At 35.6% G+C, this 26302-nt stretch overlaps 4 protein-coding genes across 4 annotated transcripts; 3 read left to right on the forward strand and 1 right to left on the reverse strand.

Annotated features, from left to right (window-relative positions):
* The first annotated feature begins 2222 nt into the window (after positions 1-2222).
* Positions 2223-3327, forward strand: nog5 (noggin 5). The gene is made up of 2 exons (XM_077213878.1): positions 2223-2281; positions 2420-3327. Exon 2 carries the CDS (start codon positions 2458-2460, stop codon positions 3088-3090), a length of 633 nt encoding a protein of 210 aa, XP_077069993.1. The 5' UTR covers positions 2223-2281; positions 2420-2457; the 3' UTR covers positions 3091-3327.
* Positions 3328-4197: 870 nt separating this feature from the next.
* On the forward strand, positions 4198-12158 carry LOC143722292 (uncharacterized). Its single transcript, XM_077213614.1, has 11 exons — positions 4198-4324; positions 7606-7695; positions 7791-7892; positions 8590-8647; positions 9734-9777; positions 9859-9942; positions 10016-10111; positions 11214-11303; positions 11587-11646; positions 11723-11800; positions 11877-12158. Exons 1-11 carry the CDS (start codon positions 4294-4296, stop codon positions 11915-11917), a joined length of 774 nt encoding a protein of 257 aa, XP_077069729.1. The 5' UTR covers positions 4198-4293; the 3' UTR covers positions 11918-12158.
* A 1405-nt stretch (positions 12159-13563) lies between these two features.
* Positions 13564-20323, reverse strand: tufm (Tu translation elongation factor, mitochondrial). Its single transcript, XM_077213608.1, has 10 exons — positions 20238-20323; positions 19662-19708; positions 19169-19307; positions 18922-19088; positions 18008-18277; positions 16945-17077; positions 16629-16733; positions 14460-14611; positions 14259-14378; positions 13564-14163 (listed from the first exon to the last, which is right to left on the reverse strand). The coding sequence occupies exons 1-10, from the start codon at positions 20272-20274 to the stop codon at positions 13993-13995; spliced, it is 1341 nt and encodes a 446-aa protein (XP_077069723.1). The 5' UTR covers positions 20275-20323; the 3' UTR covers positions 13564-13992.
* Positions 20324-20751: 428 nt separating this feature from the next.
* Positions 20752-25835, forward strand: hspbp1 (HSPA (heat shock 70kDa) binding protein, cytoplasmic cochaperone 1). Its single transcript, XM_077213620.1, has 8 exons — positions 20752-20945; positions 22240-22359; positions 22504-22708; positions 22814-23038; positions 23927-24082; positions 24167-24263; positions 24382-24493; positions 25384-25835. The coding sequence occupies exons 1-8, from the start codon at positions 20817-20819 to the stop codon at positions 25462-25464; spliced, it is 1125 nt and encodes a 374-aa protein (XP_077069735.1). The 5' UTR covers positions 20752-20816; the 3' UTR covers positions 25465-25835.
* Positions 25836-26302: the final 467 nt, after the last annotated feature.

Raw genomic sequence — 26302 nt, forward strand, 5'->3', positions numbered from 1 at the left:
GAGTGGAAAAATTAACCAATGTTTAAAATTGAGAGGGGGAAATTATCCAAGTGTTAAAATTAAAAGGAAAAAAAAGAGTGGAAAAAATAACCAAGGGTTAAAATTGAGATGAAAAAAGAAAGAAGAGGGGAAAATAACCAAGGGTTAAAAATAAGAGGGAAAAAATAAAGAAGAGTGGAAAAATTAACCAATGTTTAAAATTGAGAGGGGGAAATTATCCAAGGGTTAAAATTAAAAGGAAAAAAAAGAGTGGAAAATATAACCAAGGGTTAAAATTGAGATGAAAAAAGAAAGAAGAGGGGAAAATAACCAAGGGTTAAAATTATGAGGAAAAGAGGAGAACAAAAATGTTAATTATTAAAATTATAAAACATATACATTTGTTATAAAATATGATCAATTCATTAATTAAACATACTAGAAATAAATTAATTGAATTATTTAATGTTAGTAAATTACACATTTTTCATACTATTAATGATTATTAATTATAGGCTATTTAATAAATAGTTTGTTTATTAAACCATTCAGTTAAAACTCATATAGCTAAACCTGTCCAATACTGTATTTGAAAAAAAAAACAATAAACAGGAAAATATAGTGATATTAAACAGACAATAGTATGTTTTAGAAGACATGTAATTATAAGACAACGCTGATTTTGAATTTTATTTATTGTAAACATGAACATATCCTTAAAGCATGTTCTAAATAATTTCCTAAATTACTATTATCCTTTAAAATCAAATTCATTTTGAGAGTAAAGAGATGATCATATATTAAAATCCTTAGAAGTCAGTACATTATGATCTCTCTCTTAGCATTGGTTATGGGCTTTTCCATATATATTTGTATTCATATACTGTAATTATGCATGTGTGTGTTGTCTTCGTCTGTCTAGAAGATCAAGAGTCACCTCACTGAAGGCTGGCTTGGCATGCTTGACCTGATGATTAGATTTATTAAAAAGCGTGGGTGAGGTGTGTGATTGTGCATACTGTGTTTATTGTGTGTGTGAGTTGATGTTTTAAGGGGGTGTCACTGACGTAGATCCTTCAGGCATAAACTCAGTGTTCGTTATAGGTCAGAGGTTGAGCAGTGAGCTAATTGATTAATTTAAAGTGATAAAATGCGTCATTCATTCAATGTGTGACAAAGAGTCAACTTGAAGGCCGTGCATCACAATCGCTGTCACGTAGATGGTCTACATTCAAACTTTTTAGTATCTCATGGTCAAGATTACAGGGAATCTAAGGTATGTGTGTGTCAGGCCTGTTTAACATCAATAGCAAACTATAAATGTGCTTCAATGAGCCTGGAAATCTGTGTAATTAATTAACCTGAATTTACGTCATTCTCTGCTCATTGTCGAGCATCAACCAACAGCTTATGAAGAGTTGCAGGTTTTTATCTTTAACTAAAAAAAGAAAAAAATGGTATCATTTGATAAGATAACATTAGTTAATGCATAACAACATGCAACATATTCTTACAACATTTATAGTAACAAAAATGTTAAAGGGATAATTCACCCAAAAATGAAAATTATCCCATGATGTACTCATACTAAAGCCATTCTATAGGTGTAGACTTTCTTATTTTCAGACGAACACAATGGGAGTGTTATGAAAAAATACTGGCTCTTCCTAGCTTTATAATGGAGGTGAATGTACCTTGTTTTTTATAGCCAAAAAATAAAAGTTCATGCATCCATCAAAAAAGTAATTCATAGGACACCAGGGGGTTAATAAAGTCCTTCCAAGCCATGCGTTTTTGTAAGATTAATATCCATATTTAATGGTAACAGCCGTGCGCAATTTCCGGAGGAAGAGTGACCTCTGCATGCCGTTGCTGGAAGCCTGTGATTAAAGTTAATAAAGTTGTAAATATGAACTATTTTTCTTACAAAACACTTAATTAACCTCCTGGAACCGTTGTAAATAAATAAAATTGGAAATAAATAAAAACTAAAAACTAGGCTACACCAAAACTGAAATAAAAATTAAACTGGAATAAGAATAAAAATAAATAAATAAATAACATAAAAAACAGCCTAATGAAAATGTCAAAATCACATTAAAAATATTAAAGGGGGGGGGGGGGGGGGTGTCATTGTAACGGGTGACACGTTCATCTAAACCCGCGGGGCGACACAAGCGCGGTAGCGCGCCGCTCATGACGCGTCTGGCGTCTCCAAAGAAAAGCTCCATTCAGCAGGCTTCAGCTATCAAAGACGAGTAGCCTTCATAGTCTCCCTTTAAGTCTCTAAACAGTTAATTAGGTTCACCTGCCAGTGAAGAGTAGCCTAAGAGGCATACGGTTTTAAATGAGTTGTTCTTCACAAGCTATTTGTAACCACCAAGAACCGCGATCCATGAACTAATGATCGTAAGTTGTTTTTTGTTAAACTTAATTTCAGCATTTCAGTAAATCGGACAAAACTTTTTCTTGACAGAAATGAAAATGAAGGCGTCTCCTGCGCTCGTGCTCTGCGTGTCCGTCACCTTTTACTTCGCGCAATCTCAGCTTCAGTTGCGCGTGCGCCCGTCCCCTAGCGAACACCTGCCGGTACCGAACCTGCACGAGGACCCTGACCCGGCGCTGGAACCGGGCGAGAGGGATTTAACCCCTCGGCTGCTGCGGCGGAAACTCGGCAGCAGTTTTGACCCCGTTTTCTCTTCGACCGGTCCATCAACGCGAGGTAACGGGTCCGAAATCACGCGAGAGGACGAAATCAGTCTCGCCGGACCGGTTCCACGTGAATTTCAGCAGCTGGATTTCAATGGTCTTAAAACAGCACCGAAAACGGAGCGCAGGGTTCGCCGGTGGTTGTGGTCGTACACGCAGTGCCCGGTGCTGTCCATGTGGAAAGATCTGGGCGTGCGTTTCTGGCCGAGATACGTCAAAGAAGGACAGTGCTCGACCGAGCGCTCGTGCTCTTTACCGGAGGGGATGTTTTGTAAACCGGTGCAGTCCGTGAGCGTCACGCTCCTCCGGTGGCACTGCCAGCAGGGCTCTCGCGCGCTCAAGCGGTGCGCGTGGATCCGCGCGCACTACCCGGTGATTTCACAGTGCGGCTGCGCGTGCTGAAGCTGAAGACACAGTTTGACCATTTTAATGATCCTAAAATGGTTTAGCAGAACATTAATTCGTATTCCTTACTTTTGATTTTAGGGTGAATATGAATCTGACCTGTTCTTGTCACCCACCAGCCATTTAACTTCGACAAGGTGGACTTTAATGGAAACACATTTGTGATTGTGCATACTTTGGGCATGCTGTTTTAAATTATATTTATCTGTGAGCATGTGAAGAAAATGTTTGATGATGAAAGAAAAAAAAAAGACAATAAAAGTGCCAATATTGTGTATTTGTATTGTTATTGCTACATTTGATAATAATAAAAAATTCCTTCAGAAATCATTTTAATATGCTGATTTGATATGCTTTATATATTTTTTGCCACCTGTGATATTTTTTTCAGGATTTACTGATGAATAAAAAGAAGAGCATTTATTCAACATATAAATCTTTTCTAACAATTAAAATCTTTACTATCACTTTTTATTAATTTAACGCATATTTGCTTTGAAAGTACTAATCTCTTTAAAAGAAAGAAAAATAAAATAAATACTGACCCCAAACTTTTGAACAGTAGTGTATATTGTTACAAAAGATTTCTATTTTGAAGAAATGCTGTTCTTTTTTACTTTTTATTCATCAATGAATCCTGAAAAAAGGTTATGATTTCACATGGTATGAAAAAATATTAAGCAGCACAACTGTTTCAAACATTGATAATAACTGAGTATCAAATCATCATATTAGAATGATTTCTGAAGGATCATGTGACACTGAAGACTGGAGTAATGATGCCGAAAATTCAGCTTTGATCAGAGGAATAAATTACATTTTACTATATTCTCCCATAGAACACAGTTATTTAAAATTTTAATAATATTTCACAATTTTGTGATTTCTTCTGTATTTTTTACCAAATAAATGCAGGCATAAGAGACTTCTTAAATAAAAAAAATAAAAAATAAAATATATATGCATTTAAATGCTTATATAAGTGAAAGTTTATTTGTGAAAACACTTATGTGTCAGTGATAGATTTGTATTTACGACATGTTCATTCTCTCACTTCTCCTTTTTTTTTACATTTGATGTTATTCTGTCTCTTTCTTCCTGCTCTTCCGCCACATCTGTTTTCACCTCTTCTCTTTCATTGTCAGTTTTCACTCACCCATCTTTGTGTTCACACTCATATTTGCTTTCTGATGTTTCAGGATGAATGCAGCAAACAAGACCATAACTGAAGGTTAGTAAAAGTAAAGTTAATAAAGTTCTGATATTTTTCTGCCAAACCTTATATTGTTTGATAAGAGAAAAAGTGGCATATTTTACAGTAGTTTATAATAATGCATTTAAATATGCAGCATATGTGAATCAAAGCAATGTAATTGTGTACATAAAAATGCTCATTTAAAAGAAAAATGTCAGACGGACTCGCTGTTTTTGTCGAACAACACTGTTAAAGAAACACTGAAACGTAATCTCCAGCGCTTGATGGTGTTTTGGTGCATGTTTGATAGTTTAGCAGAGTAAGCATCACTTCGGTGAAAATAAAGCTTCAAACTGTTAAAGAAAGGAAACGTGTGAAGGCAGCTGGTGAGAAAACAAGCAGTCCCTCCCTTGGGATCTCTCTGTGAGTGTGTTTGAAGAGAAAAAGAGTAAGGCTGAAAGTCTGAAGGTGTCACATAAATGAAGCTAATCTAAAAGATGCTGCTGCTTCCCCTTGTCAAACCAAGCAAAATAAATCCACGATTGTGCAGAAGTCATGTATTCTTTTCAGTGGAGTCTTCCATCCTGATTATTTCAATAATGATACGAAAGAACAATTTTTAGACTGTAAACACATGTAAAGAACAGTTTTTAAAAGTGCTTAAAAGAACAACTTGTTTTTCTTAGTGTGAAGATTATTTTAATAATATAAATAACCATTTTCCACTATGTAGAACCTTTTGTGGGATGGAAAGATTCCATGGATGTTAAAAGGGGCCTGTTATGCAGAATTGACCTTTATAGGACCTAAACTGACAAGACTGCAACTTAAATACAAAGCAAATGAGGGTAATGATGATTAACACCTGTGCAGATTAAATTAATCTCCATCTAAACTAAAGACTAAAGAGTGGCGAGAAACTGAACAAAGGAACACATGTGACTGAAAATAACAAACTAAAAGTCCATGGAAACAGACACTAACGGAACATAACAAACTAAAAGTCATTGAAAACAGAAACTCACTTGAACATAACTGACAACCTTGTGTATATTTGACAGTCAAATATAAGTCAAAGGCAGTTTAAGCCCCCAACTTTCATGAAGAACTGCAATGTTACGTGAGTATGGCCGCGATAGACATTATAATAATTTAGACCCAGTCCCAATTGGCATACTATCCATCCTAAATAGTATTCGAAAATAGAATTAGTACGTCCCAACTCGTAGTATGTTGAAATGAGTGTTCCAAAGATACCCGGATGGTGTTCTATTTCCGGTCAGTGTCCGAAGTGCAGATCGATGCACACTCTAACAGCTAATATTGCCCACAACCCATCGCGCGTTGGACGAGGATTCGGTTAGAACTACAAATACGAGTGAAAAGTGTTAAAAAAAAACTACAGTCATGGAGGACGCGCGAGTCCGGCGGTTATGTAAAGAGGTTTAGATACAGGGGTTTGAGTGATTAATTATCAGTATCTAACCTGACGAAAATGTATTTATTCAACGATGTCTACATTATATTGCATCTGCAGCAGCATTGTGAACTTTTGTAAAGATGCGTTTAGCCATTACCTTTTAAATGCATCATTATATTCAAATTGCAAACACATGATGAGAGTCTCCACATGAAAGACCCACGACTGGCAGATGAACGTGCTCTCCGAAACAGTAGGAAATCAAATTAGATTGAATGGAGGATTTTAACTGTGACAAGATGATTGACAGGGCAGTTTACGGTGACAGGATGCACGCAACAGATCTGTCCTTTACGTGATGATAGTATGTCCCAAAGCTTGCCTACTCTTTTGCTACACACTCAAAAGTATGTAATTTTCTTCACAAAAAGAGTATATACTTTTAGGTTGTAGTATAAGTAGGCGAATTGGGACTGGGCCTTAGTTTTTGGCAGAGTATCCGAGGCAGGAGCTGTAAAGGCACATCAAAGGGGCGGGGAGCAGCAGCTCTTTTGCATTTAAAGACACATGCACGAAAACAGCTTCCTCTCAATAATGGCCAATTACAACATGGTATAATTCATATTTATTTATTCTGCAGAAACTTCACAGACACATTCTGGGGACTGAGACTAATACTACATTTTGTAAAAAAAGTGCATAATAGGCCCCTTTTAATCTGTTTGTGTTCCAATTTATTCGTTTTAGGTTATTCACGAAACCATCAATGCCAATAAATAACCTTTCCTTTTAAAGGGTTAGTTCACCCAAAAATGAAAATGATGTCATTAATGACTCACCCTCATGTCGCTCCAAGCCCGTAAGACCTCCGTTCATCTTCAGAACACAGTTTAAGATATTTTAGATTTAGTCCGAGAGCTTTTTGTCCCTCCATTGAAAATTTATGAACGGTATACTGTCCTTGTCCAGAAAGGAAATAAAGACATCATCAAAGTAGTCCATGTGACATCAGTGGGTTAGTTAGAATATTTTGAAGCATCGGAAATACATTTTGGTCCAAAAATAACAAAAACTACGACTTTATTCAGCATTGTATTGTCTTCCGGTTCTGTTGGGGATCCGCGTTCATGAGTCCGCAGTGACGCTGATGATGTAAGACGCTGCTGACGTGTATCTGGTGCGTCCGTGTATTCGGATTAAAATAAATATGGCTGGGCAAAAAAATGCAAGTCTTCCTCTGTGTGGAAATCCTTAGACATATTTGTGAAGATTGTTTGCAGCGTGCGTCTCCCTCAGACTGTAAACGAAGCTCGGGCGCACCAGACACACGTCAGCAGCGTCTTACGTCAGCAGCGTCACTGAACGCGGATCCCCAACAGAACCGGAAGACAATACAATGCTGAATAAAGTCGTAGTTTTTGTTATTTTTTGGACCAAAATGTATTTCCGATGCTTCAAAACATTCTAACTAACCCACTGATGTCACATGGACTACTTTGATGATGTCTTTATTTCCTTTGTGGACAAGGACAGTATACCGTTCATACATTTTCAATGGAGGGACAGAAAGCTCTCGGACTAAATCTAAAATATCTTAAACTGTGTTCAGAAGATGAACGGAGGTCATACGGGCTTGGAGCGACATGAGGGTGAGTCATTAATGACATCATTTTCATTTTTGGGTGAACTAACCCTTTAAGAGTATGAAAAAAAAATTTTTTTAGGAACTGTTCACTGAAAGATTTTTTGTGGAACCAAAAATGATTCTTCTATGGCATCACTGTGAAACCCCTATTTTGGAACCTTTATTTTTAAGAGTGTAGTAAGATGGTTTCTAAAGCAGCATGATGAAGTGAACTTTCAGCTCGAAAGAAAGACAATTTCATCATGTCCACAGGCTACACAAAAGTTAACACAACCGTGTTTGATGGTGCATCTCACAGCAAACCTGATCTCAAGCCAGTCAAAAACAACTCACATAACACAGGTACGTTTTTATGCAGCATTATGTCATAATAAATCCTATGCTGAATCAGTTAATAATTTATGTGTGTGTGTGTGTGTGTGTTGTGTTGTGTTTAGCATCTCGGCCTGACTGGCTGCTCTACACAGTTCCTGCATCAGCCTTTTTAATTGGGATCGTTCTGTTCGCCTACACCTGCAAAACACAACGACGCAGGAATGGCAAGTGTTGTGAAAACACACACACACACACACACACACACACACACACACACACACACACACACACACACACACACACACACACACACACACACACACACACACACACACACACACATACACACACACACACACACACACACACAGACACAGGAAGTGCCCTCATTAACCATGTTTATGCTGTTATACTCACAACTGTAAAAAATTTTGCTGTAAAATAACAGCAAGTTATTGGCAGCTGTGGTTCCCAGTAACGTACTGTTCATTTGCAGCTCTCTTTTTTTACACTATTTTACTGTAACAGTACCATTGAAGAACTGAAACCGAAACAAAAATAGTAATAACAGTAGTAAAAACAGTCATATTTAAAAAAAATAAAATAAAATTAGGCTTATAAAAATGAGAAAAGGACAAAACAAAAATAAAACGAATTAAAAATTAAAATAAAAAAAAATTGAAAATATTAAAATAAAATCTTATTCAAAAGGCCTATTAGTAAAAATAAATATGAATAAAAATACTAATAAAAAAAACTATAGATAATACTAAAATAGAAAAAAAAATCAATAACACTGTGCCAAAAAATACACACACCGACACAGAAAAATTCTCAACAGCTTCATGTTAACAAATTATATATTGCATTATAGTTCATAGATTTATGATGGTCCTTAATGATAATTATTTCTTTATGCAGCACCTACAGAGCAGAGGACACACACAAATGGACACGTTGCCACTTATACTACTTATGGGTGATGTATTTGCCTTTTCCAATACTCATTTTGTTTTCTTTTTTACTCTATATATATCCTATTGGGACAATAGTTGCCCAATTGGCAGTATTATTTTAAAAAAAAAATCAAAACCCTCTGGTGCTCCTCGCGTGGCGGTCAAAAATAACCACCTTTTTTCACTTCAATGAAATTAATATATTTTAGTTTGTTAATGTTTTTTTTATATTTTGAATTTTAAGGGGATTTTATGGTACTAAATTATATTTATGCTGTAGTTATAATCTATTTATTACTTATGTTTTGAGCATTGACCACTTAAACTTAAACTGTCGTAAATATTGAATGCTTTAGAGCACAGACTTGAGTTTGGTCTCTTTTTAAGAAGGCACTTAGCAGATTATTGCTGACGTGTAAAAAAGTGAATTTATTATAGTTATAGAAGTGTACGTTTATTAGGCTATTGAAAAATGCAACCAAGAAAAAAAAATGTATATGAAATAATAATTTTTCCAAAACATGTTTTACTTTAAAACTACGAGAACATCAAAGCCATAAATCTAAACAAGTTTTGTTCCAAATTTGAGGTTGATATCTCAAAAAATGAGCTTTCAGTAGCCTGATTTTGTTTGGGCGCAGTACCAAACATTTCCACTAGATGAAATCCGCTTCCCATTCATTTGTAATTCACTGAACAGTAGCCAATTTTTTTATAGCCTTTTCGAATCATGTCCATGATTTTTGGTGTGTGTTCACATAACAAATGCCAAAACCTTTACCAAGTTTTGTACCATTCCGATGAAGTAAAAAATTCTATCAAAAAAACGTAAAATGTTTCGGTCAAAAATGACCAGAGAGCACCAGAGGGTTTTAATACTCGTTCATGGTCTTAATCATTTTATTTTTTATTAAAACATTTTCTGAACCAGCTCGACATCACCAAGCCCTCCTCTCTATACACCTGTCATATACGGACATTCAATTACTTTCTAATAAAATCAAATCACGTCCTTCATTTGAAACATTTGAAACACTGGACACATGTCAGATTAAAGAAGTCTCGTGCTAAGAAGGCTGTTTCATGTTTTTGAATGTGTGTTGTCACAGGCGCTCTGTGAAGTGCATGGAGAGCGCTGAAAACAACAAGAAGGGTAAAACACTGCTAATAATTGCACTGCTAATAAAACAAATCCAGAAAAATACATTCAATATTTTGTTGTTGGTTTCGACAGATGAGACGCAGTCCTATGAGAATGTAGATGCAGCTATTTACAGCAATCAAGACAAAGTCACATCTTATGTGACTGCAGATGCAGGTACTGTATATCCTGGCCAGCAGTAATTATGTGACGGGATTTTATTCTGCAATTTAATGGTTGTTGGTTTTAGATTATCTTGAACCTGATGCAATTGGGGAAGAGGAAGGGGCGGGGCTAGAGGAACGTCAGAACACCCTACAACCGCCCAGTAATTTGACAGACACTGGTGAGGATATGATTCTTGATTTTACACACGCATACTTACAATATAAACATATATAGTCATGATATAAAGACTATATTTCGAGAGAGAGAGAGAGAGAGAGAGAGAGAGAGAGAGAGAGAGAGAGAGAGAGAGAGAGAGAGAGAGAGAGAGAGAGAGTGAAAGAAATAGCCTACTTCTGGTTCTGTATTGCTCTATATAGTGTTCCGAGTCAAGTCACCTTTATTTATACAGCGCTTTATACTATACAGATTTTGTTCTGTGTTCATTTTAGTTCAATGACTGTGTAAAGTTAACCAATTATGAAATCAGTTCAATTCAGCTGTAAAGCAGCTCTGATGTCATCGTCCAGCGCCAGTTGAGCTCTCATCCAATATAGTCAAATCAATAATATTGCTGAATATTAAGTTCCAATCGTGCAAAAACCCATGTAGCGTGATACAGACACGTTGGGCATCTTTTTCACGTTAGAATATTAAAGATTACATTCAAAGTTATATAATAAAATATTACATTCAGTACAGTGGTGGAGTTTTCCATAGTGTGGTTACAAGTGCAAATATGGAAATTGCAAAAGGCATATACAACCAGTGCTCTATTATAGTTTTAATGAATATTTTTATTTTAGATTTTTTGTCATTTGGATTTGTGCGTTTTTCATTTTTATTTATTTATTTTGTAATATTACTATTTAGGTTTAATTTGTTTTCATTTTAGTTTTAGTTCAGATAGTTGCAAAGGCAACATTTCTCATTTGTGACCCTGGATGACAAAACCCGTCATATGGGTCATTTTTTTGAAATTGCGATTTATACACCATCTGAAAGGCTGAAAATAAGCTTTCCAGTGATGTATGGTTTGTTAGGATAGGACAATATTTGGCCGAGATACAACTATTTGAAAATCTGGAATCTTAGGGTGCAGAAAAATCGAAATTTTAATTTATACTTAGCTGAAATTATTTTCCCCCAATTAATATTACTAAATACATTTTATCCAAATATATTCCAAAGTTGTGTCTGCTTATTAAAGCATCACAATAGATGAAGTTTTTAATGGCTGGAGTTCTATGGTGAAGGACGTGACACACTCTTCTTCTCTACAGATGGAGAGTCGTATGAAAACATGGAGGGATGTTTGTATGCTCAACCCCGAAAACGAACACAGAAACTTCAGTATGCGACTGAAGATGAGGGTGAGGGATCAAACACACACACAAATGTGTGTCATGGATCTGATACCGTCTTAAAAATAAAAGGGGGTTTTCACAGTTAATGCTGAACCATTTTTGGTTCCCCAAAGAACCTTTCAGTCAACAGTTCTTAAAAGAAAAATCTAAAGAACATTTTCCCTCTATAATGGCACTTTTGTGCAATGGAAAAGTTCCATGGATGTTAAAGGTTCTTTATGGAACCAATGAAGAACCTTTATTTGTAAGTGACAAATTAATTGATAATGTGCTGTAAACTCTGTCATAGACTACATCAATCCAGACGAAGATGGGAAACAAGATCTCGCTCTCGACCACACAGACACTGGTAAGTGTTTCATTATGTGTTTGTATGGCCATGTGATATATGACATTTAAAAAACAGTCTCGTTCACTCCTTCCAGAGTCGTATGAAATCATGGCCGAATCAGACTGTATATACAACAACTCAGACTTCACAGCATCCCATGACACAGAGGACGGTGAGTGTGTGTGTGTGTTAAAGACATACTTGTCTCTTTACATCCGATTGAATTCTTGTGTAAACGCTTGTTTCAGATTCATATGAACAGATGCACGGAATCCCAGTCCCGATCTAGAAAGAGATGGATGGTGGAAGACAGGGGGAATGAGAGAGGAATGGACAACCAACGATAAAGTCTGACGATAGGAGAAATTGAATTGAGAGATTGAGAGAAGTGAAACAGAGAGGTTTCTTTTCCCTATGATTAAAATTTAAGAGAGCAACTACAGGATGACTAGTAGCTAATTATTACTTTTACAAGTTTGTAAACATAAGTACTTATCAAAAACAACCTTGAAATAAAATCTGACTGTTTACTTTATTGGTCTTGTGCACAATTCATCAACACAACACAATTAGTTAACACCGGTTAATGAATTAGCTAACGAGTAATACATTTACGTTAGTTCACTGTTCATTGTTAGTTCATGTCAGCTCAGGTCCATTATATAATATTAACAGATGCAACTTTTGATTTTAATAATGTATTACTGAATAAATGCATTTTCACTGTGGTTCATATTAACTAATGTAGTTAACTAATATTAACAAATGAAAACGTTTCTATTATCAACCAAAGACACACAAACCAAAAATATCTTAGTCTACATTTCTATTATCCAATCAAATCCTGAAGTCCCAGTTATTTTATATTTCACTCAAAATGTCACATTACAGAATTTTAGACGGTTGTGGATGATATTTGATGTCTTCTGAAGACCTTAAAGAGATTCTGTTCAAACTGCTTTTGTATTCAAAGTACTCAGAAAAATCTAGATTGTTTTCAGAGATGTTTATAGCTTGAGCTTCTAGAGTAAATCGTACACTGTAAAGAAATATCTTGGTCATACCTCAATCAAAAAAAGTTGCAAATCTCACAAAAAAATTCAAGAAATGTCCTGGTCATATGTCAATAAAAAAAAAAGAAAAAAAGTTGCAGATCTCACAAAAACATTTTAAAGAAATGTCCTGGTCATATGTCAATTAAATCTCACAAAAAATAATACAAGAAATGTCCTGTCAAATGTCAAACAAAAATCAAAAAAAGAAAAAAAGTTGCAAATCTCAATTTTTTTTAAAAAAAATCAAGAAATGTCCTGATCATGTCAATCAAAAAAGAAAAAAGAAAGTTACAACAGTTTCATGACAATGAAGCACACTCAAACCCTCCTTCTTCAATTCTCAATAGCTTTTTAACTTGGAAATTTGTTTTTTGATTATTTTAAGTAATTATTTAATTACTACAATTACATCAAGCTAGCATTTATTTTTACTGAATTTATGCTAAAAATTGAATTGCAGCAATTTGTCATGAACTAAAGTCATGACATGATGCAAAAAAGCTTTATTTTCTTTAAGCATTTTTTTTAATTGATCTCTTGATTTTAAGATGAAATATGACCACGTTACTTTGAGCATCTAGGTTAACAGTCAAAACACTAAATTTAAAAACAGACCCGTAAGTTTTTGCATAACTCCTTTAACACGAATAATCACCCACCATCAAACTAAAATGCATTCAATTAAACATAACACTCAAAAACATTCATCCACTAATTGCCGCATCAACCGTTAACACACAGGTCTGATGATACCAGCTTAAAATATATGTACATTATGTACACTGAAACTTCACTGTACATTTTTTGGCTTATTACGTTTTTTTTATATATTGTTGAAAGGTGGTTAAATGCAAAACAGACACAAAGCTGAGTCTACAGGTCTGTTGAATACATTTTATTACATTAGCCAAATTTTTTTAGACAGATGATCGGAAAGAGACAAGAGCCGTGTCTAATTTAAATGAGGAAACTTTCACGAACTAACTGTTTTTCTCCTTGTGAACTGCTCAGATGGAACAGAGGATAATAAAAGCAGAGCATGTTTCAGACACAAATTATTCCATGACAATGTTTGATTGCTCATCCTAGCAATAATTTACTTTTTTTCTTCATGTAGAAAATTGGTGGGCGCATATTTTAAGGGCTTGCGAAGACATTATCAATAAGAACGTAGTCATTCTCCTTAGCAAACATTTGATTTTGCAATAAACAGGGCCGTAATTCAATTCCAGAGCAATTTCTAGAACTTCAGTCCACAAAGGCTTCATACACCAAATTCTCAAAGAGTTTCCCTCTTTCATATGGTCTCTCAGCCCCAGTTGTATTTGTCGTTCTCTGTCATGGGGAGGATATCTGTGACCAGGCCCGTGCCGATGGTTTGGTTGCCGTCTCGGAGCGTGAACCTTTGGCCTTTGTTAATAGCCATGGGCTGTCGGAGGGCCAGGATTATAGACGTGTCCTCGCCAGGCATCACCATCTCCTACCAAACGAGAGACGGAGAAAACAACCAATTCAGAGCAAACGCTTTAACAAGAACTAGTGCTGATATTCAGTATTTCTACAGGTGAAACGAACCTTCCCGGGAAGCAGCTCTACTAGACAGGCCATGTCCCAGGTGTGAGAGAACATGATAGGCATGAAGTTTGTGCAGAACGGCTTGTGCCTGCCGCCCTCCTCCTTGCTCAGAATGTAGACCTGCACACGCACAGTTTAATTGGTTGGTGTAGCAGGACAGGAAGTGCTGAACTGAGGTTTAATGTTGTCAGATTCACACACCTGAGCTTTGACCTTCTGGTGAGGCTGGATGGATCCAGGTTTGATCATCACCATGCCTCTCCTGACATCCTCTCTCTTCAGACCACGAACCAGAGCGCCCATGTTATCGCCCGCCTCTGCCCGGTCCAGGGACTGATGGAACATCTCGATACCTGAGAGAAGCAGAGCTGGAGATTCATTTCTGTGTAATGACACATTTGGACCCTAAAAGAAATATATATATATATATATATATATATATATATATATATATATATAATGTATGTATGTGAATGTATGTTTGTGTGTATGTATGTGTGTACATTCGAATATAAATTCGAATATATATTCGAATAGTTTTAAAAAACAGAAATTCGAAGGTGAAAATGAATATTCGAACGTGAAAAAAAAAGCGGAAAGAAAAAAATAGCGGAGGCGCGCGTGCTCTGCCTGAGGGATCAGGAACAGGTCACAGCTGAGTCGCACTGGCACAGCGTCACTGCTGAAAGTTGACCTACATGGAAGATGGCAGAAAGTGCAGTGCCCAACTCGACCGCAGCAGAGAAAGTGATTTTACCCCCCAAAATCTAAAAAGCCATGTCTGGAAGTGCTTCGGATTTTGGTCGGTGGATGGTAAAATTGTGGATGCCGCAAGATAAAGTTGTAGCAGCTATGCAAGCTATGTAAGATGCAGTTAGCATACCATTCGACCACTAGCAACATGAGGTCACATCTCGAAAATGTGCACCCAAATGAACGAGCGAGCGAGAGCGAGAGTGAGGTCTGCGGTCTTTGACATTAGTTGTTTTACTTGTTTTTGTGTAGGTAATACATTGTTAAATATGTTTAAATTTAAATAAACTACCTATACAAGTAGTTATGTCTCTGTATTAATTTGACCTGTTATTGACGTAATGTGCGTCATTGAAAAAATGCGCAACCAGATATTCGAATAGTTCGAATATATGTGTGTTTTTTTTAGAGGTAATATTTGAACGTCATTTTTGAGCAATTTTGACAGCCCTAGTGTGTATGTGTGTGTGTGTGGATGGATGGATGGATGATAACTGAAGCAACACGTTAAACATTTACAATAACGTAGTATTATTTATTCATATTTAGAATTATCTTTTAGAATTCAGAAAGTATTCAGCTTTATTATTAAATTTTTTTTTGTTGCAATTTTAGCACTTCAAACTTAACTTAATTTTATTTCAGTCACTTGCCAAGGCAACATTTCCACGTTTTTCATCTGTTATTTGTTTTTTACCATTATATTTTAAAACGCACAACACCTGAGGTAACAAATTAAACATTTAACATAATTTCAAAAAAAGTTTTAATATTATTTATACACCATTTATTAATATTCGAGTTAGCTTTTAATATTTACATTTTTGGTTTTAATTTTGAAGTATTAGTAATTTATTATACACACACACACACACATAATATTTTAGTTATGTTTTAGAATTTTTTTGAAAAAAACCAAACAGCTACAGGCTTTATTTTACTATGCAAAAAATTGCATTGGAAAAGCATACACTGACTACAGCAAAATCAGTTATTCTTTTTTTTTGTTCTTTCTTGTTTTTGCATGTTCATATTTTCTTTGTATGACTTGACATGTTTCATTGCGTTATCACCACAAATAAAACAATTGACTGGCACAGCACAACTATGCAATATGCTTACAAAATCTTTAACACATTTTTTATAATATTTGAATAAATCCTGTAGGTGTTGTTTTTCCTCAGGCCATACATCACTTTTGGTCACTATTGTATATATTACTTATGCTTTATTTCAATTAATTTGTTAACAATTATTAATTATTAATTACAATTAAAAATTATTTTTAGTTAACAATATCAACACTGGATTTATATAGATTAATACAGAAAAATAATTTTTGTGTTTCCTATTAGCTTGCCATAATAAATAAAAATGTTATGCTTTCAGATTTAGATACTATTATACTATTATCTGATACTATTGTGCTAATACTTTCTCCAATAATCACATTTAAGCACCAAATGGTGTTATTTTTGCAGCACAACACAGAGACATTAATTATGTTCAATGCAAGATCCATTCTAAATGCTTTAACCATATTTGTACATTGACGAACTGCCTATGGAGATGACGTGCATGTTTGTGCAATGAGCAGGATAAAAAGTAACTTCTCACCAGTGATGACGGATTTAAAGGAACGACTGTGTCCGAGAAATTCACATTCATCTCCTTTCTTGATCACTCCTCGCTCTAGCGTGCCAGTGACCACAGTACCACGACCTGCACACAGATACAGTACATACTTCTGAGAATCACAGGCAGAAATACTCTGACAAAATCATGCTGGATATGAAAATAAACAACAACAAAAACTATTATTTATTAATTTTGGAGATGCTTTTACCCAAAGCAGAAAAGCACATAACAAATCATACAGAGTATAGATACTATATCAGCAGCACTACAATAAGAAGACTTTCATAACACGCACCTGGAATAGAATAGACTGCCTCTATGGGCAGCAGGAATGGCTTATCCAGATCTCTCTTTGGCAAAGGAATAAATGTATCTACCACGTCCAAAAGCTTCATAATGGAGTCGATACCCAGCTCCGGCTGCTTGTTCTAAACACACACAATCATAACAGAAGCAAAGTCGTGAAATTTAGGAGCCACTTGTGATTCAAAACAATTTATAAAATCCCAGTTTCTTCATTTCAGCACGTGTTGTTGGTATGTATGCACACACACAGTTATTTCATGGATCCAGGATAATATGCATCCTGATAAAGTTCCCCTGGCCTTTGGAATTAAAATATCCCCACATCATCACACACCCTTCACCATACCTAGAGATTGGCATGGGGCACTTTCCATAAGATCAGCTCCCAATGCAAATCATACCAGCTATTAGCCTGACTGAAATAACACCGTGCCGATCTCTAGGTAACTCTGATAACTCTAAATTGTAATGTAGACACATGCATTTTCTGTAACGCTGCTTAGAAACGATGTGTATTGTCAAAAGCGCTAAAGAATTAAATTTGACAAATTTTCTTATGCCGATAACATTGAAAATTAACATATAATGGCTGATACAGATACAGTAGCCCACATATCGTGCATCCCTAATTTATATATTAGTTTATGAGAATTCATATTTAAAGTCACCCAGGAATAAAAAAAACAATTTTAATGGAATATTGCAGTATTTATTATAACTGATTTATCTGTGCATATTTTTTTAATTCATGTGTCTCGTAATCTTTATTCAAAATCACTTGCCCCTCCCTCTTGCATCTCTTCTCTGATGATGTGTTTCCTGGTATGAGGGTGGGATCAACCTGCCACTCAACATGAAATCCACCAATAGCAAACCACAACCATCCAATCAATTCCACATGGACAAAATCAAGTCCCGCCCTAACTTTACTCTTGTTCGAGAAGCTGTTTCACTCATATATACACTTCACAATAGGGAAGAAAAAAAACCGAATCGCAACTTCCATTTCACCCTGACTTTTAATCAGTTCATCTCCAACCCTCCACCCTTACCTCCAGCGCACAGAGTGCCGATCCAATAACCACCGGTGTATTTTCGCCATCGTAGCCGAACTCGGTGAGCAGCTCTCTGATCTCCAGCTCCACCAGGTCCAGCATCTCTTTGTCCTCCACTGCATCGGCCTTGTTCACGAACACCACCACGTGCTCCACGCCGATCTGCCGTGCCAGCAGGAGGTGCTCGCGCGTCTGGGGCATCTGACCGTCGGTCGCCGCCACCACTAAGATGCAGCCGTCCATCTGAGACGTGCCAGTGATCATGTTCTTCGGGCAGAGAGATGTGCATGCATTAATAAAGATGACAAATCATATACACTACCGTTGGGCCAATTAGATTTTACTATTTATTATACTACCGGTTAGATTTAGTTGTTTTTGAATGTTCACAAAGACTGCATTTATTTGATTAAACATACAGTAGAAACAGAACAATTTTGAAAATGTTATTAATAATAATTAGAATTAATTAATGACACATTTTTAAATATTATTACAATTTAAAATAAGTGTCTTCTATGTGAATATATTGTAAAATGTAATTTATTCCTGTGATCAAAGCTGAATTTTCAGCATCATTACTCCATTCTTCAGTGTCACATGATCCTTCAGAAATCATTCAAATATGATGATTAATGCTCAAGAAACATTTCAGATTATAATTAATGTTGAAAACAGTTGTGCCGTTTATATTTTTGAGGAAACTGTGATGCATTTTTTCTCAGGATTCTTTAATTAATATTAAGTTCAAAAGAAAAGCATTTACTTGAAATCTTATGTAACATTATAAATGTCCTTACATTCACTTTTGATTTATTTAATGCGTCCTTGTTGAATAAGAGTTTTAATTTATATCAGAAAAAAACTCATAGTGACAGACAGACAGATGCTATGCTATCTGTGTGCAATACCTTGACGTAGTCGGCATGACCGGGGCAGTCTGTGTGAGCGTAGTGTCTGTTGGCGGTGGTGTATTCCACATGCGAGGCGTTTATGGTGATTCCTCGAGCCTTCTCTTCTGGAGCATTGTCAATATCCTCATACGTCTTATAACTTGCACCACCGGCTTCAGCAAGGACTGACACAAAGACATGAACACAATACAGTCAGCACACTGCTTTTTGAATAGTAAGAAATAAAAACAAGTCGACAACATACCTTTGGTAATGGCGGCGGTCAGTGTGGTTTTGCCGTGGTCTACATGACCGATAGTCCCGATGTTCAAATGGGGTTTACTACGAGAGTAAACCTTCTTCGCTTCTGCTGCGAAATTCCTTCGACTTAGAGGAACTGCAAGCTGACAGAACACAATAAAATAAAATCATTAATGCATATGACGATAATCCTATGATAATCACAAATAATTATTTTACTCTCTAAATAGTATCCCCCGGTTTCACAGACAAAGCTTAACTAGTCCCAGACTAAAATGCATTTTTGACTGGTTTAAACTGAAAGTAACTTGCACTGGCATATCTTAATATATGTAAGTGCCATTTTTTTGTCTCAAGATGCACACCAGTAATGCTTTTTTCTAAGGCACATTTATAAAAGATACTTAAATGTCCTAATTGAACTAAGGCCTGATCCTGTTTGTGAAAACAGGCCTATATTGCATAAAGTTACAAATATTTTGAACGTGAAAACTTACCAGTTTATAGGAGCTGTGCAGTAAACTCGGGGAGGTCAACTGAAGGGCTGGAAAACAGGAGAGAAAATTAGCATAATGTCATGTAAAATTGTATTCAGTTGCATGATTTACAGTGGCTTATGGTTTAGATGTTTGTCTAAGCTTTACTTCAACAACTATGCCAAATAAAAGCATGGCTCATAAAACAACACAAAACAACCATTTAAAAAGTTCAATGCCTCAAAGTCTCAGTCTCTTGGCACAGCTGTCAAAAGTATCTGAGACTGAAACAGGCCTAATCTATTTCCCAGATGTCTAATCTTTATACAGGACAGATCTCAATAACGTATGCATAAACAATCTTATGCATTAATGTCACTACTGTTGCTCTCTCTCGATGTTGTAAGGCACAGGCTGAGGAACTTGACCTTGCTTACGGAACGCACGAGCATCCTTTCTCAATTCACAATCACTGTCATATCCACTCTCACATATATACACATATATATGTGCTACATATCGCACGCAAAACACTCGTAGCATAAACACAATGTCAATGGCACGCGAAAAGAAAAATACACAGCTTTTGTAACTTACCGGAGAGGCACGCGCGGACGCTCACGAGCGCAGCCATTTTGCGGACACTGACAAAAGCGCGTGCGCGGAGAAATACACATACGCTATCAACACGCGTCTTTACTTTACCGTAACAGTTATAAAATATGGAATTGGATATTAAGCGACCATATTACAATGAGATTGAGACTGTTGCTAACACTAGCCATAGACATCATCATATGATATATATGACACTAGCTACCACTGTTATAAACATAAGATAAACAGCAGAAAAATAGACCGTAAAAAAGACTGTAAAAAAAACCCGCTAGTAACAAATATAATTATATAATATAGCTATGTATAAATTATGTGCGTAGTAATATTATAATAAAATACAATGTAATATAATTTGAATTGCTAAAATGATGCTAATATAATTGTAGGGTATACAATGTTTTTAATTATGCTAATTATTATTTATTAAATCCCTTTGCTGATTGAGATTCAACTACAATGATGATCAAAATCATTACGGTAAGGTTCTTGACGTCATCGCGCGTCGACGGGTTCTGCTGCACGCGCCGTGAATGTGCGGCAGCATCTGGAAGCTTCTGGATGAGCGATGGTGTCTTTATAATTTCTGCGCGGAGATCACGCACATTATTATTAATACTGCTGCGAAACCTCTTTACACTCATCCTTACAACGTCTACTTCTAAACTTTGGCACACAGCATTTCCAAAGGTAGGCCCGAGTTGATTTACTCGTGTTTACATTTTGTATCTTAAGTACAACGTGATTCTTTTTCGTTGTATTTGGCTGTTCCTTATCTTTGAGTCTGACAGTATATCTGTCAAATATGTCAAAAATATTGTATCTGCTATAACTTATCTGTAACTGTAAGGGACATATAAAATACATGTCATAAAATATTATAAGTGATATATCTGTAAGTGAAACAAAATAAATATATAACGTTAAATGTCACAAAAATGTAGTATCTGTGATAATACATCTGTAAGGAAATATCAGAAATAAATGTCACAAAATATATGATCTGTGATAATATCTATGATTGTAATAGTAAATGCCATACAAATATTATCTTTGATGTGATAATATCTAAGTGTAATATAGCCTAATAAATAAATCTCATAAAATATATTATGTGATAATATACATGTAAGTAATAAATATGCCACAAAATGTAGTATCTGTGATAATACTGAATTTGGGATTTTCATTAGTTGTCAGTTTTAATTAATCATCACAATTAAATGAAATAAACATTTGAAATATATCAGTCTGTGTGTAATGAATGAATATAATATCCAAATTTCACTTTTTAAATGTAATTACTGAAATACATCACCTTTTTGATGATATTCTAATTATATGACCAGCACCTGTACATCTTTAAGCAAAATATAATGCATAAATGTCTCCAAACTGAGCCTGGTTTCTCCCAAGGTTTTTTTTTCTCCATTCTGTCACCTGATGGATTTTGGTTCCTGGCCACTGTTGTCTTGAGTTTTGGCTTGCTTAGTTGGGGACATTTAATATTCAACAATATTATTGATCTGCCTTACTCAAGGTGGATGATGACGCAATTTTCTTCTAGAAACAAACTTTGTTGTATTATTTTCATTTCATCACTGTCAAGCTGCTTTGATACAATCTGTATTGTAAAAAGCGCTATATAAATTAAGGTGACTTGACAAAGTATATTATCTGAAGTGAACATACAGTATCTCTATATGAAAGAAAAAATATCAAAAGTATATTATCTCTCTGCAAGTGAAATAAAAGATATAAATGTCAAAAAAGAAAAATAACATTATTCTCAATATGACTAGAAGTTCCCATAAAAATCAACCAAAATTATTTTGTGCATCTCATTTGTCTTTACAAAGTTTTTGACAAATTTTAGTAAAGTTGCCCGAACATTTAATTTATTTGCCAAGTTTAAAAAGTATTTGCTAATTGGCAGAAAGATTTTGAATCCCTAATATCATGTGATGTGTCTTTATCTCCTTAGATGGCAGAAGGCAGGGGTAACAGGCAACACCCCCGTAATTTGCAAGGTGTGCTTCAGATGGCAGTGGAGGCCGGTTCTGCTTCGGACGGTCCGGCTCCACCAGAACCCATGACTCAAGAGGTGAGCATGCAATCTCTGAAATTTGTCCTGACCGTTATTTATATGTCTGGTCTGTAATGTTGATGTTTATTTTATTTGTTTATTAAAAGATCCCAGTTTAATCTACAGTCACCTATAAGTAAACCACATTCTCTCTCTTTCTAGAGGTTGGAGTTTCTGAGAGGGGCTCTAGCAGAAGTGTGTAAAGGACAGATGGATGAGGTGGAGCAGATGAAACAGTGTTTGGACGTGCTGAATAGAGATGAACGCAGGGAGGGAGAGGAGGAGGAAGAGGAGGAAGAGGAGGATGAGCGAGAGGAAGCCCTGGAAATGCTTTCTGAGCTCTGTGAGAACCTTGACAATGCGAGAGGTGTGTGTGTGTGTGTGTGTGTGTGTGTGTGTTTGCTTTTCAGACTTTCTTGTCGTCTTCTTTTTAGCACGTAACGCATGCATCCCTTCACTGTGTGTTTTGTAGATCTGATGAAGCTGGGCGGTCTGGATTTGTGTATGTCCCGGTGTCTCTGTCACTCAGAGGCGGGCATCCGCTGGAGAGCAGCTCAGCTCATCGCCAGCTGTGCCCAGAATATGCCCGAGGTGCAGTTCTACCTGCTCAACCAGGGGGCGCTACTGACACTCCTGCAGCTCACAGATCACGACGCAAACAGCACAGTTAGAGTTAAAGCACTCTACGCGGTGTCCTGTGAGTATAGTTGCACATAAAAGAAATGTCTGGATTGATATTGTCCGAGATTTTATATTGAGTATTGGGTGCATACGCATACATTTGTGTGAAATGATTCACCAATAACACTTAGACTTTAATTTATTTTAAATCTAGGGAGAAATGTTGTAACACCTGAAACCACACATACGCATAAATCACACTTTCGTGAGAATTTGCATTAAAATATGAAATAGCTCTACACAAACTCTATCTATGATAGCATCAAGTCAGTCTGAATGTTTTTTTTTTCTGATATTAACTAATAATCAAATATGAAATGATTCACACACTTGTTAGTAAATGAGTAAAGCTCTACAGAATCTCTATCTCTGCATTTGCTCTGAGTTTGAGTCGATGAATTTGGGAAAAAGTGCAAATCATCTTCCCAACCGACCGTTGTCAACAAAAACGTTTAAAAATAAATGCTTGATAGTTTAAAATTTGAAAATGAAGATATTACAAAGTATTGTATGATTACCATTGCAAAAGAAAATTATTATTATTATCATTATTATTTTTTACTATACAGTGAAGGATTGCCATAGTAATGTTTCTTATTTTGTTTAATATTTTTATTTAGTAGTATAATATTTATTTATTGATTTAGTCTCAGAATTTTGGCCGAATTGTGCATCCCTACAAACAAGCACTAAAATCACATTTTATATCGCATTTTATTCCCAAATTGTACAGCCCTAATCAGCATATTTATTTTATTATATTTAGTCTATATGACTACGGTTATTTTTGGTTAGTGACCCAACATTGGATCTTTTTAAGTGAAAGGCCTCCATTCATTTAGTGGCAAGTCTCCTCCACACACTGTCTCTGGAATTAAGCATCCTCAAATCTTTTCTTTCCCAGGTTTAGTCCGGGAACAGGATGTAGGTCTGCGGGACTTCCTGTCACATGATGGTTTTTCAGTGCTGATGAGGGGGATGCAGTCAGACAGTGAGAAACTGAGAACTAAATCTGCTTTCCTACTCCTCAACCTTCTGTCCAGTCATCCAGAACACAAAGGTAGTGCTGAATCTGAATGTTCGAGCATCTAGACTCGAATCTAGTTTGTACGAGTGTTTTATGTATTGATTCTTAATGTCTCAGATACAGTGTTGTCTATGGGGATGGTTCAGCAGCTGGTGTCAGTTCTTCGGTCCCCTCATTCCTCTGTCCATGAACATGTACTTGGTGCCCTCTGCTGGTTAGTAACATTTATTGCATGATGAAAATGAAACTTCAGTATGCTTATGGAAGAACATCAGCTTTTGGAGTTTGACGCTTGGGTTCTGACACTTTTTTTGCAACATGTATGTGTGTAGTCTGGTTGAGGACTCTCCCCGGGGTGTGAGTGATTGCAGAGATCCATCGCTGGGCTTGGAGGAACTGCTCAACCAGCGAGTGCAGGACCTAAGGGGACAAGAGGAGAGCCAGGTAAATTCATTCACTCATCTCGTAAATATTGTTTTTTCTGTTTATCTCTCCTGTACTTTGTCATTCACTTTTATATCAAATATTTTAAAGTCCAGATGTAATAAAAATGGACCCTTTTTACTTTTTTCCTTGTTTTATGTGTGATTTGTTGATGCATGTTCTTCCAAAGATAAAAATATGGATTTGTAATCCTTCACCAATATTAAATAACTTATATTGCCTCTGAAATTACTTTCTTTCTTAGCTGACAGCACATTTATAGTCCACTCATTTATCGGTATGAGCAACATGGGTAGGTAAAATAATAGAGAAAATAATGTTTAGCAATAATCAAATAGTTTTTAGTCTGTCCTTGTAGGTAATGAAGCCTTGTTAAAATCGTACACAATAATTAAATGCAGATTAACATTCACATAATACAATAATAGCAAACAGCATTTCATTTGCCAAATATCATGAGCCAGTCTGTGTTCGGTATTTGAAAATAATTAAATTAAATTATGAATATTAGATAAAAAACTTAATTGAAAATTAGAAATGTTGACTTGGCAGAGGCTAAAGTACTAAGATGACTAAAACTGAAATAAAAACGAAGCTAAACAGAATTATAAACTAAACTAATAAAAGTTAGAAAAAGCACAAAGTTATTAATTTATATACTAATTAAAAAATATGAAAAAGGTAAAGCAAATTCAAAATATTAATAAATAATATATAATAGTATATAAGTAATACTAAAGTAACACTATTAGCCAGTCAGTTACTTTTGTTCCCCCTTTCTCATTGAATTTTCAGTTTTTATTTTTAAAGTTACATTTTAAAAGTAAAATAGGTTGCAAATCCTTCATAATGACTCGAATGTCTGACAACTGAATTTTCTTTTCCTGCAGGAGGAGCTGGAGTTTTGTGAACGTTTACGAGTTGCTTGTTTCCAAGGGCAACGCCTGGAGGACAGTGGCATGGATCGCTGAGGTCTTACTAGTGATTTCTGAAAGAAGGCGGCTGCGTTTGTATTCCCTCTCTGTTTAAGAGAGAAATAAAATAGAATTGATCAAGAGATAAACTTGAAAGAGACTTTAACTCTGAATAGAGTTCAGTTTGACCAGCTGTGTGTGCATGTGCAAACTCCATGAACTACACAAACACTCGTGTGTTATAATATGAATGTACATTTTTGTATAATATGTCAGTTTGTTGTTATAAATTATGTGCTGTTTAGGCTCAACTTTCAAAATGTTTATTCTTCCTCTTTACACAAATGAAAACCCAAAATGTAGAACTACATATAAAAATAATAAAACATAATTTGTAAATTTAAAATAAAGAGTGTTCTGATTCAAAACTCTGTTTAAGTTCAATTCTGACCTGAAAATACTTTGTTGTGAGCGTAAAAGCACATGCACAAACATGAGCCTTTTTTACACCATTACATTATCTAATAACCACAATTCTGTACATTAGAATTAATATAACATAGATACATTTTTGAAGTGAAACGCCCACAATTTAGAAATTTTGTCGCCTGCTATTTTAGCATTGTCCCGATTCATCTGTAATTTGAGGAATCCATTGCAATATGTTTAACGCATAGCTGATTAAGATATTTATGGTAATATACTCTCACCTAAAGGATTATTAGGAACACCATACAAATACTGTGTTTTACCCCCTTACGTTTTCAGAACTGCCTTAATTCTAAAGGTGCTGAAAGCATTCTTTAGAAATGTTGGCCCATATTGATAGGATAGGATCTTGCAGTTGATTGAGATTTGTGGGATGCACATCCAGGGCACGAAGCTCCCGTTCAAT

This window comes from Siphateles boraxobius, unplaced genomic scaffold (assembly GCF_051911475.1).
Source record: "Siphateles boraxobius isolate OS27281-9 unplaced genomic scaffold, OSU_SipBor_1 66, whole genome shotgun sequence".
NCBI lineage: Eukaryota > Metazoa > Chordata > Actinopteri > Cypriniformes > Leuciscidae > Siphateles > Siphateles boraxobius.

Bases quoted from the DNA above. Each gene is read 5' to 3' on its own strand.
- hspbp1 (XM_077213620.1), top strand. From the start codon at position 20,817: ATGAGCGATGGTGTCTTTATAATTTCTGCGCGGAGATCACGCACATTA. The intron at 22,360-22,503 runs GTGAGCATGCAA...CTCTCTTTCTAG, and splicing joins CAGAACCCATGACTCAAGAG to AGGTTGGAGTTTCTGAGAGG. The intron at 23,039-23,926 runs GTGAGTATAGTT...TTTCTTTCCCAG, and splicing joins AGCACTCTACGCGGTGTCCT to GTTTAGTCCGGGAACAGGAT.
- nog5 (XM_077213878.1), top strand. From the start codon at position 2,458: ATGAAAATGAAGGCGTCTCCTGCGCTCGTGCTCTGCGTGTCCGTCACC.
- LOC143722292 (XM_077213614.1), top strand. From the start codon at position 4,294: ATGAATGCAGCAAACAAGACCATAACTGAAG. The intron at 7,893-8,589 runs GCAAGTGTTGTG...TTCTTTATGCAG, and splicing joins AACACAACGACGCAGGAATG to CACCTACAGAGCAGAGGACA. The intron at 11,304-11,586 runs GTGAGGGATCAA...ACTCTGTCATAG, and splicing joins GTATGCGACTGAAGATGAGG to ACTACATCAATCCAGACGAA.
- tufm (XM_077213608.1), bottom strand. From the start codon at position 20,274: ATGGCTGCGCTCGTGAGCGTCCGCGCGTGCCTCTCCG. The intron at 14,379-14,459 runs GTGTGTGAATCT...GTGCGTGTGCAG, and splicing joins ACCAGAAGGTCAAAGCTCAG to GTCTACATTCTGAGCAAGGA. The intron at 14,164-14,258 runs GTTCGTTTCACC...CTCGTTTGGTAG, and splicing joins TAGAGCTGCTTCCCGGGAAG to GAGATGGTGATGCCTGGCGA.